A 20,186-nucleotide genomic window follows, 5' to 3' on the forward strand; every position below is an offset into this window, starting at 1 on the left:
ATTTTCATTTAGGGTGATAAAGTTACTAAAGTCAATCGTATTTTTACATTCATCATTAAAAAGTTTAGCAAAATACCTCATCCACTTTTGTTGAATGTTATCTTCTAAGAAAAGTATTTTTTAATCTTCATCCTTAATACATTTCACTTGAACTAAATCTTTACTACTTCTATCTCTTTGTTTGGCTAACTTATACATATATCTTTCTCTCTCCTTAGAATCTAATCTATTATATAAATCATTAAAAGCTAAACTCTTTGCATCGTAAATAGCTTTCTTAGATTCCTTACAAGCCTCTTTATAACTTTCTCAATTATCAAAATTTTTATATCTAAACTAATTTTTATAACAATCTTCTTATTTTTTATCTTTTCTTGCACATTTGAATTCCACCACCAACTATTTTTATAATTAGAAGCTTTTCCATTCGAAACTCCAAGCACATCTTTTACAATATTCTTCATATCACAAGTCACTTTTTTCCACATAATATTAGCATCCTCATGCACTGACAAAATCTTAAGATCTAAAATCTTATTCTCAAAAATATTTTTGTTAATAATATTTAAATGCCTCATCTAATCCTAAAAAATTGTTTAACTTTATTTTTTATTTTTTTCACTTTTATCTTAAAGTTCAAAACTAATAATCGATGTTGGGTACATAAATTTTTACTTGGAATAACTTTACAATCTTTTCAATCTAAACGATTTAATTTTCTTATAAAAAAAACCAATCTGCATTTTACTATATCTATTTTTATTAGTAATAAGATGCTCATCTCTTTTCTTAAATAAAGTATTAACTATTAAGAAATCATAAGCTAAAGAAAATCTAATATAATCTTATCACCTTCATTTGTCGTTCCAAACCCATGGCCACCATTGATGCTTTTAAAATTATCTACCTCTCTACTAACATGTCTATTTAAATCTCATCCAATAACAACTCTTTCTTCAAGAAGTATCTTTTATATTAATTCTTTTAAGTCATTCTAAAATTTTAATTTTGAACTCATATCCAAACTTATATGAGGTGCATAAGCACTTATAATATTAACAATCTTAGCATCAACAACAATCTTTAAAATTATAATTCTGTCTCCAATTCTATTAATTTTTATAACATTATCCTTCAAATTATAAAGATACTTATATCAATTTTGTTATAATAAGTAGTATATACAGAGGAGAGGTCACAAAGTAATTTACAAAAGAAAAATGGGGTAAAACGTTGGAATTGAGGAGAGAACTCGTCAAAGAGATAAGAAATGCAATTTTAAATTAAAAAAAAAACAAATGTTATTACTTTTAGTTATATATACACTTTTAATTGAATGAATTGAAGGGGGAAAAATATTAAGCTTATTCAATTTATTGAATATGAGTATATATCCAAGTATTCATATATGAACAACCACATGTATGTTTGAATAATTGAGATTTAAAATAAAATGTAGTATGATTATTTAGAAGTTTTATATTTACTGTTGTTACAGGGAAACACAAGGAAAAAGTTGAAGCAGTTTAGACTCAGGTTAGTAAATTTTAAGTTTTATTTTTAGCAGTATATGTAATTCTACATCTAAAATATGTAGATTATTAAATTATTGTAATATTGAATTCTCTTAATGGCTATGTAATTACTTTTGTGATACAACAAAGACTATTTAGATGCTTTCGTTTATTCAAAAAATGTGTTATACTATGCTTGGAACATATATATACATATATGGAAATGATTAAAAGTATTAGATGTTAAGAATTATAAATATTATATTTTCTCTGTTCATTCTACATTGTAGGTCCCATCGTGAGGTGTTACAAAAATGGTATCAGATAAAGAATTAAGATTTGGAGGATTTAATTATAGAAGCTGAAATAGATTGAATAGTTTTAGGAAAGAGAATTAAATTTGAATTAATTATAACAAAGCTTAGGTGAGAGTGGTGTTTATAAGTTAGTCATGAGTTTAACTTTCGATCATGCTTGCAATTGGCATAGAACATTAACAAGTTAATATGTGTGTATGATTATATAAATGCATAATTCATGATGTAATGTATAACATATATAATGGCTAAAAGGGTATTTAAAGGGAGTAATAGTTAGTCTTCTCAGAACGATAGGAGACCAAAGGGTCCTGAAAATATTACACCAATTAATAGCAATACACAGAGTTGACAATTACCAGCAGCACCTGACATTGCCAGTGTAATGATAGAGACTATGATGCAAAAGCAGATGATGGATATGATGATTCAAATGATGGAAAAGATGTAGTATTTGGTAGGATCTGCAACACCTAGTGTTCCACCTGTAGTTATACTAGCCACTCCTACAACTCTTGGTAGCAGTTAGGGCTGCAAGCGAACCAAATGTTCGGCGAGCTACTCGTTGTTCGGTTCGATTAAAGCTCGTTTGCGATCGTTTAATTAACTAAACAAACAAACTTGAACATTATTTTAAATACTTGATTCTTAAATAAACAAACTTGAACATTAATGCATTGGCTCATTTATGTTTGCGAACAACATCATTTGAAGTTCATGAACAAGCTCGACATTAAGCTCGATAAGAAGCTCAATAAAAGCTCGATTCATGTTCTATTTTGAACTCGTGAATAAGCTTGATAAGAATAATTAATATTTGACTATAGAATTAATAAATATAAATAATCATTACCTTTGTTATATAGACAATTGCTTTTATTATAAATGTGTTTGTTCATAGATATGTTCCTGAACGTGTTTGTTTGATAGTTAAAAAAATTCATTAAATATGTTCGCGAACAAGCTCGATAAACACTAAACGAACGAACATGAACTGAATATGAACCAAACATAAACACTCCTTAATTTAAATGAACCAAACATGAACATAAACGCTAAAGCTCGAACAAACATGAACCAAACTTGAACAAGCTGATATTAAATGAACACAAACATGAACACTCATATACTCGGCTCGGCTCGGTTCGTTTGCAGCCCTACTAGGTCTTAGACGGCATTTTCGGGTTTTACAATGATGCAAAAGCAGATGATGAATATGATGATTCAAATGATGGAAAAGATGTAGTATTTGGTAGGATTTGCAACACCTAGTGTTCCACCTGTAGCTATACTAGCCACTCCTACAACTCTTGGTAGCAGTGCAGATACAGATGCTAGAACCGCTAAGGATTGAATAATCAAGATTGAGAAAACATTGAATTGGATGAAATATCCTAGGGACAGAGGTGTATCTCTTGCAGTTTTTTATGTTGGAAGGTGAGGTATAATGACGGTAGGGGATAACATTTGAAAAAATTTGAAGGTAGAACTGAAGAACTAATTACTTGGGAGAAATTTGAACATGTTTGCATGGAGTGGTATGTTTCTCCTTTGGCAATATAGACAATGTAAGAGAGTTTTGTCAGCTTAAAGCAAGGCACCAAGACTGCTATTCAATATGAATCCAAGTTTACATCTTTATCAATTTATGCCCCACAACTTATCAGTACTCCAATTGAAAAATGTTATAGACTTTTAAAAGGCCCCAGAGATTCATTGAGACAACCTCTAATTCATCTTCACATAAAAGATTTCATTGAACTTGTTGAATGTGCTAGATTTTTGGAGCATGATATGGATATGGTAAAACAAAAATGAGAGGTTGAAAGCAAAAAGTGGTCATAGAAGTGGTTAATAAAAAATGTAGAAATTTCATCAGGGTCAACAACAGCAATCTGCAGGGTTTTGTGTGATACTAGTCTGTGAAAATTATGGAAAGTCTCATCCAGAAAAATGTCTAATAAATTCAGGAAAGTGTTATCTGTGTGGTGAGCCTAGACATATCAAAAGAAATTGTTCGAAAAACATCCAAGAAGTCAGAGAATTAAACGTATTTAGAGGATAGAGCAATACAAGACTGCTAAGCCACAAATGAGCCAACCAACTTTTAAGAAAAAAGGAGAAGCATTAGGAGAAGCGGTGAGATCAGCACCAACTTGAGTTCTTGCTTTAACTTCTCTAAAAGCCAAGGAATCTTCTAAAGTGGTGACAAGCATTATCAATATTTCAGACATACCTGCTAGAGTTCTTTTTGATTATGATCCACTTCATTCTTTTATATCTGAGGTATTCAATAAAAAATTACATATGAAACATAATGCTTTTACTCCTGGTCTGAACATTCTCTTACATGCTAGAATTTTTTTATTTTTCAGTGCTTTACTCCTGGTCTGAACATTCTCTTACATGCTAGAATTTTTTTATTTTTCAGTGCTTCATATTCAATTATTATTATGATAGCCGATAGGGAATTCCAATCAGATTTAATAGTCTTACCGTTAGTAGAATTTGAAATAATTTTGGAAATGAATTGGTTGGTTAAAGGCTTTGCTACCATTGAATGCTAGAAGAAAAGAGTAAGATTTGATTTGCATGGAGAAGAAATATTTTATTTTCAATGTGAAAGAGAAGTAATTTCATCTTTGATTGCTTCTAGTCAAGTGAACAAAATTATTAGAGCTGGTAAATTAATTTTCTTAGCAAAGTTAGAAGCTAGCAAAAGAGTAAATGATGATATAAATTATATTCTTGTAGTAAATGAATTTCTAAATATTTTCTCTATGAAATGGGATAGTTTACCTCCAAAAAGAAAGGTAGAATTTTCAATAGATATACAAAAGAAAGATGATAATTATTAGGTTAGAGTGCACTAGTGTTATTTATCAAGAAGAAAGATGGTTCGATCTGGCTTAGTATTGATTACAAAAAATTAAATAAAGTGACCTTTAAAAACAAGTACAATCTCCCAAGAATTGATTATCTATTTGATCAGTTAGTAGGTGTTTCTATATTCTCTAGATTTGATTTGTGATCTTGTTATCATCAAGTTAGAGTAAAAGAATGTAATATTTAGAAGATAATTTTTGATATCAGGTATGGGCATTATAAAATTTTTGTTATGTCATTTTGACTAATCAATGCCCCAGCATATTGATAAATATAATGAATATAATTTTCACCCTTATCTTGATCAATTTGTAATTATTTTTATAGATGATATTTTGATTTACACCAAGAATGATGATGAGCATGTAGAACATTTGAAAATTGTTCTGGGATTATTAAAGAAATATGAATTATTTGTTAGATATTCTAAATATGAATTTTGACTAAAGAAAATTTCATTCTTTGAAGCACATTGTAAGTGGTAAAGGTATATTAGTATATCCATAAAAGATAAAAATAGTTGTTGAATGGCTAAGACCAGCAAATATGACTGAAGTCCGGAGCTGATTGGGATTAGCAAGTTATTCCAGAAGATTTGCAAAATGCTTTTCTCAAATTGTTTTGCCTTTTTTTAGGTTGACTCAGGAGGATATTAAATTTGAATGGATAGGGGAATGTGAACAAAGTTTTCTAGAACTAAAAAAGGTGTTTAACACCTGCACTAGTATTGACAGTTCCTTCTGAAACTGAGGATTATGTGTTGATGCAGAATAAAAATGTAATCACATATGCTTCCAGATAGTTAATGTAATAGCCCGTATTTTGATCTAGGAAAATAAATATTTTTAAGAGTAATTATAAGTAAAAACCACAAATCGTCTTTGGCGTACCATTGATGTTATATTATTTTAATTACAAGATTTATTTCATAATTTTTGAGCACTAATGAAAATACTTAAGAAATTTACACATATTGATACAAATGAGGATTTTAGAATCGTTAGGAATGCATTTTACAAACCAATTTCACTGATATTTTTAAATAAAATGAGCTATTTTGTGAATATTTTCTATAATTTTTTAAGCCTAAAAAAGATTCATATGAATTTTATATTAAAAATAGATTAAATTAAATTAATTCTATTAATATTTTATTAAAATATCTTAAAGCATTATCTAAGTTTTATTAAATCCATTTCCTCTTGTTTAATGGATAACTGAGAAATGAAAAGGGAAATATGAGAGAAAATTGAGAGAGAAATGGAAGATTAAGATTTGGAGATCGCGAAGCAATTTTCGTCAATCCAGCCTATAGAAAAATTTTCCCTTCGCAGTGTAAGAAATATTTACCCTATTTTTTATTTTAATAATTTTATATTTTTGATAATTTTTCGATCAAATTTGTATTTCTTTTACCAAAAAATGAGGATAATATTGTATTGGTAAAACTTTCAACAGTTAATTTTATATATTATAGAGATTATGAACGTTTTGAGTATTTATTTAAGATTTTTTGTCGTATGATCTTGAAAAAGGAGCGATTTTTACCTATTCAAAAAATTATTTTGACTTTTAGAAATAAAGTTTTAGTTCAATTAAAGCCTCAGAATGATGTTTTACACAATCTCTGCTAATTTGATTAAATTTCTGAAAAAGTAAAGTTTTACACAGTAGGATTTTTTGTTACTTGTCATTTGGACATTTTGACACTTTCTAAATTAAGCATAATTATACTTACTTTACTATAATGCATTGAAAACGAGTGCTAATAATAATATGTGCGTGAAAAATAAATAAGTAAAGACTGATTATTCACTAACGTTGGCTTGACTTATAAATGATGGTGGACCGACAGGTTTTCTTTTAGATATTGTGATTTAATGTTATCCTCGACTGATTTATATGATACTGATTGTGAGTTGTAAAAAACTATTTCTGTGCTGATGGGTAAAGATGGATGACTCTATTTACCGAGCTAACAGATTACTGATACTAACACTGATACTAGTAAAACAATGTTATAGCCATGACTTTTATTTGTTTAATATGATTATTAAGATGAATAATACTAAATCATTACCATTATATAGCTTTACTGTTACTTCCACACATGATGTTGATGGTACTATTGTTCTACTGTTATTAATATATTGATCCCGTGATATATATTGAGCATATGCGCTAGACATTGATACTAAATTGACACTTATATAATATTTCTGAGCATGTAATACACATATACATTTATTTTTATATGATTTCGTTTGTCTTTACCAATGTTTTGATTTGATATTTTATACGATTTCTGTATTGATTGTAGTATTGATATGATGATTGCTTTAAAGATATGGAAGCATTATAGATGGAGGTCAGAATGCAGAGTGATCATAATTCTAGTAGTTTAAATTAGATAACTATTTATCCTTCTTTAGAAGAAAGAATCAGTGAAGCTCAAAAGATTAATGTTGGATATCAAAAGTTTATTGAACAATGACAGTACAAAAAAAAAAAAGAAAAGAACCCAGTGTAGATGAATAGATCAGGAGTGATATATATTTGTGGATATTAAAATGATCAGACATTGTTTAGGAGATTTTATATGAAGCTCATAACTCAAGTTATTCAATACATCCAGACGAAGATGCATAAAGATTTAAATATATTATTTTGGTGGCCTGGAATAAGAGAGAGGTAGCAAACTATGTGGCAAAATGTGAGAAATGCCAAGTTGTTAAAGCTAAATAATATAAACCTATTGGTATGTTGCAATCCTTAACAATATCAAAATGGAAGTGAGAAGATATAACGATGGATCTTGTTACAGGATTTTCCAGATCAAGGCAAGGGTAAGGTTGCATTTGGGTTGGGATTGATAGTTTAACAAAATCAACACACTTTCTACCTATTCGACAGACTGATTCAGTTGAGAAATTAGCTAAATTATTTTTAAAAGAAATCATTAGATTGCATGGAATTCCTAAACTCATAATGTCTGACAGAGATGGATATTTCATATATAAACTGTGAAAGAGTATTCATGAAAGTTTGGACTCAAAATTATAATTCAGTACTGCATTTCATCCACAGACTGATGGACAATTAGAAAGACTAATTCGAGTACTATAAGATTTGCTTAAATTGTGTATGCTGGATTTTGGAGGCAGTTGAGAAGATCATTTTCCTTTTATAGAATTCAATTACAATAATAGCTACTAATGAAGTATGAAGAAGGAACCATATGTGGCATTGTATGTTATTGTATGGAAGAAACTATAAAACTCCTTTGAATTGGTTTGAAATTGGAGAGAGAGAATTATTAGGTCACAGTTAGTTGATCAAACCACTGAAAAAGTCAGATTAATTAGAGACAGATTAAAAGCAGCTCAAGATCGTCCATAGAAATACTATGATCCTAAACATAAATTAAAAGAATTTGAAGTGGGTTTTTATTTTCTTAAACGTTAGACCTATGAAAGTTATTTCTAGATTTGGCTTAAGATGAAATAAAATCTTAGATATATTGGTCCATTTGAAATTATTAAAAGAGTGGGCCAAGTTGCTTACAAACTAGTACTACTTGCATACAAGTCTGATGTACACAATATTTTTTACATGTCAATGCTCAGAAAATGAATTACAGATGAAAATCAAAGAGTTTCATAGTATAAAATTTAGCTTCAAAATGATCTGACATATGTTGAGGTACCAGAAAAGATATTAAAAAGACATGTTCGTAATTTGAGAAGCAAAATAATTCCTTATTATGCGAAAGTGAAATGGAAAAAAATGGTCATTAAAGCATGGTACATGAGAAAAAGAGGCATACATGAGGCAAAAATTTCCTCACCTAATTGAGAAATGATGAAAAGTTGAATTTCGGGGGCAAAATTCTAATAATGAGGGAAGATTTGTAAGACAAAAATTCAGGTATGTAAAAACTAGAATTAATTAAACATATCTTGAAATTTATTTTAAAATGTAAGGTTAATTTAATGTTAAATTAGTATTAACAGTTAAGTTAAAATAAATTAGTAATTAATGTTATTATTATAAATATTAAACCAAGTATTTACAAATAAAAAACATACGATTGTTCAATAGTTTCGTTTCACATTAATAGGAGTATATCTCTTCCCATTTGGTCTTTTCATATCAGTCTTCTGTTTGCGCGTGAAGTAGAAAGTGGAGTGGTCTTAGTAGAGTATGTGTGTGATAAGCAGAAAGGAGTGAGGGTTCGACTTGTGAAGGAAGGATTGGCTGTAGAAGTGAAGCAAGGAGTGGAGAACAGGGATCGGGTAAGAGCAGGTATTATTTGATCGGCTGCATTGTGAGTATAGAAGACGGAAGAGGAGCATATAGCGAAGTAGAATTTCTGTGATAACTTGCAGCCGCGAGAGAACAGTGGCATTGAGGAGAATTGGTTCTTGGTGGGTAAGAAGCAAAGAAACTTCTGCTGAGTGGAAGAAGATTTTGATGGGAGCTTGTGAGTAGTGGAATCAAGTACGGCTATGAGTGAAGAGTGATCTAGGTAAAGGACGATGAAGAGGAAAAAGTGGGCTTTCGATCGGATCTATGAGCAGGGGCTCGCGGGAAAGCCGATCGTGATCGAGAGGGTGGAACCCGGGCCAGCGCCGGAGGTGGAGAAGAAGGAGGAGCTGGCTAGTGGGAGGCATGAGACGGAGGAGGAGAAGGAAGCGTGGAGATTGTTGAAGAAGTCGGTGGTGACGTATTGCGGGACTCCGGTGGGAACGCTGGCGGCCGACGATCCGGTGAATGGAGGGCAGATGCTTAATTACGATCAGGTTTTTATTAGGGATTTCGTGCCCTCAGCGCTGGCTTTTCTACTCAAGGGGGAGACGGAGATTGTCAGGAATTTTCTACTTCACACGTTGCAATTGCAGGTAAATTTTGCGGAAAGGGAGATCTATTCTGGATTGTTAAGGAATTGTGTTGGATTAAATTTCTGCATGTCCTAATAATTGATTATTATTGTGGTTAGGAGTATATAATTGGTACTAATTTAGTTGGGATTTGTTGATTCTAGTCTGGCAGCTGAGTTATTATTACCAGTTTGTTGTGAAATTAATAAGACATCTCCTTTTGAAATTTGAATTGCATGCCTTCGATCTTAAATGAGCCCTCTCCTTGAAATATAAGATTTTTTCCTTAATTATTAGGAAATTAAGGAAAAAAAAACGTTTTATGATTCTAAGAATACTTATCTGTACATGTTTTTTTTTTTGGGATGAATTATCAGTACATGCTAATGTGCGATTGGATTTAGGATATTTGTTGTTATACGCGATGTTCGATGGGCCGTTGGGCACAGATGTACTTTGCCTAAAATACCCTTCAACTGTTTTAAGGTTATTTTATGTTTTTCATTTTTATTCTCAATATTCACTGAATGAAATTAATCTCTTTTAACAACTGTTATTTACAATTTACTGATAGAAAAAACATCATCTTGTCTTTTTGTGCATTGAAATTCCCTTCATGTTATTGCTATAATCTTAAAAATTTTCATTCCGAAATCCGAATTAGTGAAACAATATTTGATTCCTTGTGAATTAGCTAATGCTTGGATTAATCTAATGTCCTTTACTATTTTGGCACTGTTTTAAAGTTTTGAAGAAGTTCTAAAGGACATTCCTTTTAAATTTTGTAAATATTTAAGAATGACATTTGATGGAAAGATTTGATTGCAAACTGAACAAGAGTTTAAACAGTTGTTTTTTCATACGTCCACATTTTGTATATATTCTAGCGTTCTAAATTCTATTGAATTTTACTAGCTTTGAAGGTATGGCGAGCTTGAGTTTCTTACAGCCTCTTTCTATATTTTTTAACATTTAGAGCTGGGAAAAGACTGTTGACTGCTACAGCCCTGGGCAAGGATTGATGCCCGCCAGTTTTAAGGTTCGAACCCTGCCTTTGAGTGATGACAAGGAAGCATACGAGGAGGTTCTTGATCCTGATTTTGGTGAGTCGGCCATTGGACGTGTAGCCCCGGTTGATTCTGGTTAGCCTTTTGACTTGCTGAAAAATTTTCCTCCATTTCATTTGATCAAAAGTGAACTAAATTCCTTGAAGATGAAAATGGATTAATCCTCCTGCTTTTCTCATAGGATTGTGGTGGATCATTTTGCTGAGAGCTTATGGAAAGATCTCTGGAGACTATGCATTGCAGGAACGTGTTGATGTACAAACAGGGATCAGACTCATCTTGAATTTATGTTTAACAGATGGCTTTGACATGTTTCCAACTCTCCTGGTAACTGATGGCTCTTGCATGATAGATAGAAGAATGGGCATCCATGGCCATCCTCTTGAAATCCAAGTTAGTAGAACTCATTTGGATATCTTATTTTGCAAAATACGCATGTTTTAAATCTTAGGATTTGATCTAGGGTTGCAGTTCCTGATGATATTTTATGGAAGCACTTGTAGAATAGCTAAATAGCATCTGCAAGACAAGTGCTTTACCATAATAGCATAGTTGATTTTGATAGAACTCTATGCTAAATTAAATGAATAGTCAATCTCATTGTCACATTAAGGTTCAATGTACATGCCAACTAGTCCATGATAAATAAATAAATAGGATATGCTCATTTTTATCTTCATTTTTGTATCAACAAATGTCTCTTAGAGGTGCACTTTTGGGCTGATAAGCTTGTTGAATTTTTTGCTTCAGTCTTTGTTCTACTCAGCTTTACGGTGCTCCCGTGAAATGATCACTCCTAATGAAGGGTCAAAGAAACTAATTCATGCCATCAATAATCGGCTCAGTGCATTATCATTTCACATAAGAGAGTATTATTGGGTGGACATGAAGAAGATTAATGAGATTTATCGATATAAGACAGAAGAGTACTCATATGATGCTGCAAACAAGTTCAATATATATCCTGAACAGATTCCTTCATGGCTAGTGAATTGGATTCCTGATAAAGGAGGCTATCTTATTGGAAACGTGCAGCCTGCTCATATGGATTTCAGGTTCTTTTTGCTTGGAAATCTCTGGGCCATAACTTCATCCTTAACCACACCTTGGCAAGCTGACGGCATCCTCAATCTTATAGAGGACAAATGGGATGATCTTGTGGGAAATATGCCTCTAAAGATATGTTACCCTGCATTGGAGAATGACGAATGGCGCATAATCACCGGAAGTGATCCAAAGAACACGTAAGTTTTAGTATGTATAAACTATTGGCTTATTTTATAAAATGGATAATTTTAATTAGTAATTATTTCAAAATTTTATTAATCATTTAAGAAAAATTCCTATACTCTTCCCTTGTATGTTTTGGGCTTAATTTAGTATTGATGCATTTCATGTATAACATAACTACCACATCTATTTCTAGATGGGCATCCCAGTTTCCTTATACATAATCCATGTCGGTTGCAACTTGCTGTTTACTTGAGTTGTTTGTCCTCTGAAAACTTTTTCCTATTGAATTATTGCAACTCTTTTTTTATAAATTTAAGCATGAATTCAATATTTTTATTTGTAGTTTATTTTATAATATATTTGTACCCTCTATATCTTGTTTATTACTTATTGATGTTTCACTTATCGGTGTAGCAAATTACTATTTGTTCTCTATCACACCCTGCATTAGATATAGCAAAGATGAATACATCAATTAGTTTCTTCCATATAATTTTCTATATTTTATTGCTTCTATTGTGTATAATCATTCTTCATGGTATTTGAGCATTAGCAACCTCCCTTGTTGAATCTCTGGCCGTTTGTACCCATCTCACAACCTATGTCTAAAAGCGCTCATTGGCAACCTCTGCTAAACCTACTTTGGGCTCCAAAGACAAACCATCACTTAAAATGGAAGATACTCTTATTCCCACGTTAAAATTTATGATGTCTCCGCGATTGAAAACCTTTTAATATGGAGATCCCAAGTCCTTAGAATATTCCGAGCCAATGGTTTTGAAGGCTATCTTGATTTCTCTAGCCATCATCTCAACCTGTAGAATAACATTGATCAAAACTTGGCAACAATGCTATATTTCATAATATCAACACCCCACCTCTATTTTCTTACTCTAGATTCATGTACAAAAATTTAAACTAGAGTAGATCGAAAATGTGGTGCACCAATCACTCTTTTATTATTTAACTGAAAAACATCTTCATGAAGTATCAAACCATAACCCATTATCTGTCTACAATCAAAGCCATGGTTGATACAATCAACGCTATCAAATCTCCTATGTAAATTAAAAGATATCATCCTCAACACAATAATAGGCTTTCCCCCAACCTATCAATCCTTTAAGATGGCCATGTGAACAAACCTGTAATCAATTAGCCTAGACGAACTCTACTCCCTTCTCTACAGTGAAGAAACAAACATTGCAGAGAGGATGTATGCAAACTTTAAGGCATTTAGAAGACATAAGCTGCACTTCCTCTCATAGCCATTAGTGGCTTAGAGCGTGGGTCCCTCGTTTCAACACGTTGCTTGCATAGGCCTTTACTACCCAAACAAGCACAAGCAAGGCTGATATTACTTCTCCAACTTCAGGGAGGAAAGTCCATCTCATTTCTCAGGGAATGCCAAATATGCGGCAAATTTGGAGACTCTGTTGCCAAGTGTTGGCAGCACATAACTCACCTATCACAATCACAACTCCAGTCCCCATGCTCTGCTCTCCATTTCAAATGAATTTCAAATGAAGGATATAAATATTATATTTTGTTTATTGACGAGTTCTTTGGATTTTACTCGGCACTACTAATAAAATACAAATTAGAAATAACATCTAAAATCACTCAATTTTAATAAATAGCTGCATGAAATTTCAACAAAGGTAATTGATGGGGACATCAGATTTCGACATGTGTACCATCGCCGACGGCGCAGATCTACGGCTACGATCCAGAGCCTCTACTTTTGAGTTATTTACAGCTTATGTCATGTGTTCTTTTCTTAGTTTTCCTAGTTTGCCCCTGAGGGCATTGTTTGACTTATGTAGCCCCGAGGGCATTTATGTCTTTTCTTTTCTTTTAGTTTGAGCCTCCTTATATGAGGCATTATGCATTGTAATCTTTTAGTTTTGATAAAATGAAAAATTATTCCTCTTTGTTCTCTTTGTGAGTGCATTCCTATAGATCTCTTAGTGAGTTCAACGAGAAAACTAGATCTCTCCGTGAGTTCTAGATTTCGTCCCAAGATTATTGCGTGGAGATCGAGTGTTGAAGAAAGCGAAGCAAGTGGAATCCAAGCAACGAAAATATGCTTCACAGCCCAGCCGTACCCTGCAGGGGCCTCCCGCCGGCCTGCCAAATCCCACCCGCCGGCCTGCCCAGCTCGGCTGTCCCGCCGCCTCCGCCCCTGAGAATTCCCTGCCAGGATTTCAAAATTGCTGAAATCAGTTACTTTCCTAATTAGTGCCTATCTAATTAAGAGAGTCAATCAAGGAGATTTAAGTCTATTTCAAATCTCAAAATTATTTCTTTCTTGCTTGAATTTAAATTGGGAAGTTACCTAATTTAATTAAATTCTGAAATTACTCAGGTTTTAATTAAGTTTTACTTAATCTTGTGGTCCCCAATTGTTTATTTTCAAAACCCCCATTTCTCTCTACATGGCCGGCCACCTCTCTCTCTTTCCCCTATTAATCCTCTTAATTGCTCCTTAATTCCTTTCCCTCCTAATTTTAATTTCAAATCAAAATCAATTGAAATTAAAATTAAATCCAAATTTAAGTCCTCCTCCCATAGCTCCACCCGCCCAAGCATCTCTCCAACCCGTGACCGGCCTCCTCCCCCCTCATTGGCTCACGGCTTGCATCCTTGTCTCCCCTCTTTGGGTTTTGTCGTTCACTACCGCCATGCATGGATGAACCCGAATGGAATTTCGGATTTGAATACGACCACAACGGACGAGTCGACCTCCTCCATTCACCCTTCTTCGACGTTGGATTCGACTTCGACGACACCCCCGAAGAGTACTTGGACCGGATCTTACCAACCCTCGTGGACTCCATCGACGATCATTTCTCCGTCTACACGTGGATCATCGAAAGCCGTCCACCCGCTCCTCCGAACCAGGCCTCCGTCCCGGCGACAAGTCCTCTCAAGATCACTTGTCTACTAGTGGCGTCGCTAAGTCTGCTCACGGTTCTATTCCGCTAGCCTCCACTTTAAATTGAGTGAGGGATCCTAAGGTGAAGGATCTAAATCTTAAATTTTGGGCTTTGTTATTCTTAGCTATTCGCATTACTTGAAGTTTTAATGTTATTTTGAAAAGCCTTCTAATCTCTAAATGTGATTTCTTATTGTTACTTAATCATTCGTCTTCTAATTCTTGAACTTCACTTGATTAAGCATAACGTTTTGGTAGCAAGTTATGATTCAATATTTCTAATAATTTTAAGTGCAATTCTCATTTCATCGCATGATTGATTCACATCATTTGTGGTATCAGAGCATGGCTAGCATGCTTTTCTTGTGCTAGAAGTTCCTAGGAAGTTAGTTATCATTTGTGTAGCTCACTTGCATGCATACCATTGCTTATTTCATAAGAATTTCCTGTTTCATTTTGCTGTCCGGAATTTTCTGCATGTTGTTGTCATCATAATCAAATTGGTTCGCCACCTAAGTGTTTAGGTCACTTGCTACACTTGATATACTTGCTGTCCAGATCAATTCCTGCACTTTTAGAGACATCTAAGTGACCCGAAAGCCGTCCTAAAGTTGCTGTCCAGTGAAGTAAACTATCCATAACTTTTAGACAACTTAAATCCTTATTGTAAGTTGCTGTCCGCTTCCAACCAGCAACTTATAGAAGCTTTAGGACCCTTCTACCTTAGTGTCTAGGTGCTGTCCACCACCCCGTTACCTCTCCTTGTGACCACTAACCTTCTCCCATGGATCCGGAACACATCCAAGCGACTCTCGACCTTATTGTGGGGCAACTCGGCACGTTGAACCAACAAGTGCGCAACACCCAGACGGATTTAGCAGACTTTAGACGCCATACAAGTGACCTTCTAGATAACATCGAGCGTATCGGGAACCCCGCTATTTATACACCCTCCAGGCCGCACTCACCTTATGGCGATGACAACCGAGCTGAGCGTGAGCCGCCCCGAGATAATGGCCCTCCTAGAGACCATTACCGTTATAACCCGAGACCACATCACGAACCCGTAGGAGATGACAACCCTTGGAGAGACAACGACGCTCAATTACTGAAAAACATTAGGATTGACGCTCCAACCTACGACGAAACTCTTGACCCCCAAGTTTTCCTGGATTGGCTCAAATCGATGGACAGCTACTTTAAATGGTACAACATCTCTGAAGCTAGGAAAGTCAGGTTCGCCGAAATGAAGCTAATTGGTCGAGCCAACCTGTATTGGACCAACTTAGAAAATATGCGCGAAGCTCGCGGTGAACACCCCATCAGCGATTGGAGGACCATGAAGCAAGAACTTAGGAGGAAATACTTACCACCTTCATACTACCCTAAGCTTCTGGATAAGTGGAATCGACTAACCCAGAGGAGCAAGCCAGTTAAAGATTACATCTCCGCCTTTGACGATTTCCTGATTCGTTGCAACGGCGAGGAATCTGCTACCCCAACACAAATCCTGTCTATAATTAGAGCTGGCCTTAGGGAAGATCTTAGGACTGAACTGTTTGCTAGAGGAATAGACACCTTAGAGGCCGCTTGCAGCCTGGTACTTGACCTAGAAGAATCCAAGACCCACTCCCACACTAGGCAGTTTGATGCTCGACCTAACCCCTATCGAACTTCCACTAGCCAGACCCAAAATCGGTCCACGAACTCGATAGGTAGTCGACCCACTTCCAGTTCGGCCCCACCTCGCCCGGATTCTAAAGGTAAAATCCCCAAACGTGACGCGCCCAAAACCAACTCAGGAACCAAATGTTATAGGTGTCATGGGTATGGACACATTGCGTCCCAATGCTCCAGCCCATATAAGGTCACCATTATAGAAGAGGTTGATGACGACGAGGACGAACCTGAGACTGACATAGTTCATCATGTTGATGAGGAAAAAGACTCCTTTACGGAAGAAGAACCCATTACCCTTCAGGTTGTTAGATGCGCTTTGTCACAACCCAAGTTAAACGATGATTGGCGTAGGACTTCCATTTTTCATACCTTTGTTAAGATTGGGGAAAAGAACTGCAAGGTTATCATCGATAGTGGGAGTTGTATCAATGCAGTCTCTTCTACTATGGTTTCCAAGCTCAACCTCAAGATGACCCCTCACCCGAATCCGTATAAGGTTGCTTGGATCAACTCAACTACCATAGAAATTAAGGACCGTAGCCTCATTCCCATAGAGTTCGTGGGATATCAAGACAAGATTTGGTGTGATGTCTTGGCCATGGACGTAGGTCAAATTATTCTGGGTCGCCCATGGTTATTTGACAATGATGTTCATATCTATGGGAGGTCGAACACCTACGTGTTTGAACACAACGGAAAGAAAATTAAGTTAATACCCTCCCAACCCAAACCCCCCAAGACGGAAGCCAAGCCTACCCCAGCCAAACAAAGTAAAGGGCTACACCTCTTGACTGCTAACGAAGTAGAAGATGAAATCACCCAAGGAGCACCAATGTATGCCCTAGTAGCTAGAGAAGTGGATGAGGATCAAAAAGAGCAAATCTCTGAGGAAGTTAAACCCCTTCTTGAGAATTTTGCTGATGTGTTCCCTGATGACTTACCTAACCAACTGCCACCCCTACGGGACATACAGCACGCAATAGATTTAGTGCCGGGAGCATCCCTATCCAAACTCCCTCACTACCGTATGAACCCGACCGAGCATTCGGAACTGAAGAGACAAGTCGATGAGCTCCTCCGACGAGGATTCATTAAGGAGAGCCTTAGTCCGTGCGCTGTTCCTGCACTCTTAACTCCCAAGAAGGACAGTTCGTGGCGGATGTGTGTTGATAGCCGCGCTATCAACAAAATCACTGTCAAGTATAGGTTTCCCATTCCCCGTTTGGATGACATGTTAGATATGATGACCGGGGCAACACTCTTTTCCAAGATAGATCTTAAGAGTGGATACCATCAGATTAGAATCCGTCCAGGAGATGAATGGAAGACGGCTTTTAAAACAAAAGACGGGTTGTATGAGTGGATGGTTATGCCATTTGGCCTTAGTAACGCTCCTAGCACGTTCATGAGAGTTATGACTCAAGTCTTGCGACCTTTTCTAGGAAAATTCCTTGTAGTGTATTTTGATGACATCTTAATCTACAGTCGCTCCGTAGACCTGCACTTACATCACCTAACTCAAGTATGTGAGGTTTTGAGGAAAGAATATTTGTACGCTAATCCAAATAAGTGTGTCTTCCTCACGGACCAAGTTACCTTCCTAGGATTTATCATATATCCACAAGGAATCTCAGCAGACCCCGAGAAAGTCCGAGCAATTAACGAGTGGCCTGAACCCAAAAATATCAGAGATGTTCGGAGTTTCCATGGATTGGCCACCTTTTACAGGAGGTTTATCAGGAATTTTAGCACGATTGTAGCACCCATAACTGATTTCCTGAAGAAAGGAGAGTTCCGTTGGACTGTGAATGCAAGCAAGGCTTTTGAGGATATTAAGCGAAAAATGGTAGAAGCCCCTGTCATGCGTCTACCTGACTTTTCAAAAGTCTTTGAAGTAACTTGCGACGCCTCAGGGATTGGAATAGGTGGAGTCCTATCGCAAGAAGGCCATCCCGTGGCCTATTTCAGTGAAAAGTTAAATGACATACGTTAGCGATACTCTACCTATGACAAGGAGTTTTATGCGATCATCCAAGCCCTCAGATATTGGAGGCATTACCTCCTGCCACAAGAATTCGTGATATTTTTGGACCACGAGGCTCTACGATACATTAATTCCTAAAAGAAACTCAATGCCCGCCACGGCCGTTGGGTTGAATTCCTGCAAGAGTATGCTTACACGATTAGACACAAAGCAGGAACTGAAAATAAGGCGGCTGATGCCCTCAGCCGAAGAATGATGACCACCCAGGAAATGAGAACGGAAGTAATTGGTTTTGAGCGACTAAAAGATGACTATTTGGACTGCCCCGATTTTAAAGAAACTTACACCGTACTGACTAACGGTTATGGGCCATTAATAAATGATTTTCTTTTAGAAGATGGCTATTTGTTTAAGGCCCAAAAACTCTGTATTCCTAATACTTCTCTGCGAGAATTTCTAGTCTGGGAGCTACATGCGGGAGGACTAGCTGGCCACTTTGGTCAATCCAAAACGATTGCCGTGCTAGAGAATAGATTCTATTGGCCCACCCTGAAACGCGACATTGGCAAACTTATAAAGAGATGTCACACCTGCCAACTTGCCAAACAACGAAAGCAGAACACGGGCCTCTACACTCCACTCCCAGTGCCAAATTGCCCTTGGCAGGATGTAAGCATGGACTTCGTATTAGGTTTACCCAAGACCCTCAGAAAACACGATTCCGTTTGTGTCGTCGTTGATAGGTTTTCAAAGATGGCCCATTTCCTACCCTGTTCAAAAACTTTTGACGCATCCCGAGTTGCTAAGCTATACTTTGACGAGATTGTGAGACTTCATGGGTTACCTAAGACTATTGTATCTGACAGGGATGTTAAATTCACAAGTTATTTCTGAAAACACTGTGGCATAAGATGGGTACAAAATTACAGTTTTCTACAGCCTTCCACCCTCAGACCGATGGTCAAACCGAAGTTGTAAACAGAAGTTTAGGAAACCTCTTAAGAACATTAGTTGGGGAAAACCTTAGAGACTGGGATTCTAAGTTACCAATCGCCGAGTTTGCCTATAATAATTCTGTCAACCGAACCACGGGTCTGAGTCCTGCCGAGATTGTGATGGTTACAAACCTAGGCAACCTATAGATCTTATTCCCATGGGTCCTAAGTCTAGGTCATCTGAGTCAGCATCTGCATTTGCATCGCATTTACAAGAATTGCACAAAGAAATTAATAAAAGAATTGAATTGAGCAATGCCAACTATAAACTTAATGTGGACCTCAAGAGAAGGTTCAAAGAATTTGATGTGGGTGATTATGTGATGGTTCGGATTCGTCCGGAGCGGTTCCCGCAAGGGACCGTTAAGAAGTTACACGCGAGAAGCGCGGGCCCTTTCAAAATAATCTCTAAAATTAATAGTAATGCTTATGTGCTTGACCTTCCCGAAGGTTTTAACTTTAGCCCCACTTTTAACGTTGAAGATCTTGTAGCTTATGAAGGTCCAGAGTTTAACCCACCCAACCCATTACTTGATGAGCCTTGTGAGTCCCCACCTGGTGAGATCCCCAGCCTTCCTCCACTCCCAAAACTTCCCACTTTACCTACTGCGGAAAGGATCGAGGCAGTGCTTAGCGATGAAATCATTTCTACTAGAGACGGTGGTCGCTGAAAGTACTTGGTTCAATGGGCA

General features: G+C 35.8%; 2 protein-coding genes across 2 annotated transcripts in view; both read left to right on the top strand.

Annotated features, from left to right (window-relative positions):
* The window catches only part of LOC110101065 (urease-like), a 15,960-nt gene extending 6,786 nt beyond the window's left edge, over positions 1-9,174 (top strand). Inside the window, exons 3-5 of the mRNA XM_028699703.1 lie at positions 1,499-1,536; positions 8,874-9,012; positions 9,106-9,174. Of these exons, the coding sequence (XP_028555536.1) occupies positions 1,499-1,536; positions 8,874-9,012; positions 9,106-9,174 (246 nt within the window). The remainder of the gene's footprint in view (positions 1-1,498; positions 1,537-8,873; positions 9,013-9,105) is intronic.
* An 81-nt stretch (positions 9,175-9,255) lies between these two features.
* Positions 9,256-11,928, top strand: LOC110100013 (neutral/alkaline invertase 1, mitochondrial-like). Its single transcript, XM_020827365.2, has 4 exons — positions 9,256-9,618; positions 10,574-10,739; positions 10,846-11,057; positions 11,415-11,928. Exons 1-4 carry the CDS (start codon positions 9,256-9,258, stop codon positions 11,910-11,912), a joined length of 1,239 nt encoding a protein of 412 aa, XP_020683024.2. The 3' UTR covers positions 11,913-11,928.
* The last annotated feature ends 8,258 nt before the right edge of the window (positions 11,929-20,186 follow it).

The sequence above is a fragment of the Dendrobium catenatum genome, unplaced genomic scaffold (assembly GCF_001605985.2).
Source record: "Dendrobium catenatum unplaced genomic scaffold, ASM160598v2 fragScaff_scaffold_1369, whole genome shotgun sequence".
Classification (NCBI taxonomy): Eukaryota; Viridiplantae; Streptophyta; class Magnoliopsida; order Asparagales; family Orchidaceae; genus Dendrobium; species Dendrobium catenatum.

Coding starts and splice junctions, on each gene's coding strand:
- LOC110100013 (XM_020827365.2), top strand. CDS start 9,256: ATGAAGAGGAAAAAGTGGGCTTTCGATCGGATCTATGAGCAGGGGCTC. Junction 9,619..10,573: donor TTCACACGTTGCAATTGCAG/GTAAATTTTGCG, acceptor TTTAACATTTAG/AGCTGGGAAAAGACTGTTGA. Junction 11,058..11,414: donor GCCATCCTCTTGAAATCCAA/GTTAGTAGAACT, acceptor TTTTTGCTTCAG/TCTTTGTTCTACTCAGCTTT.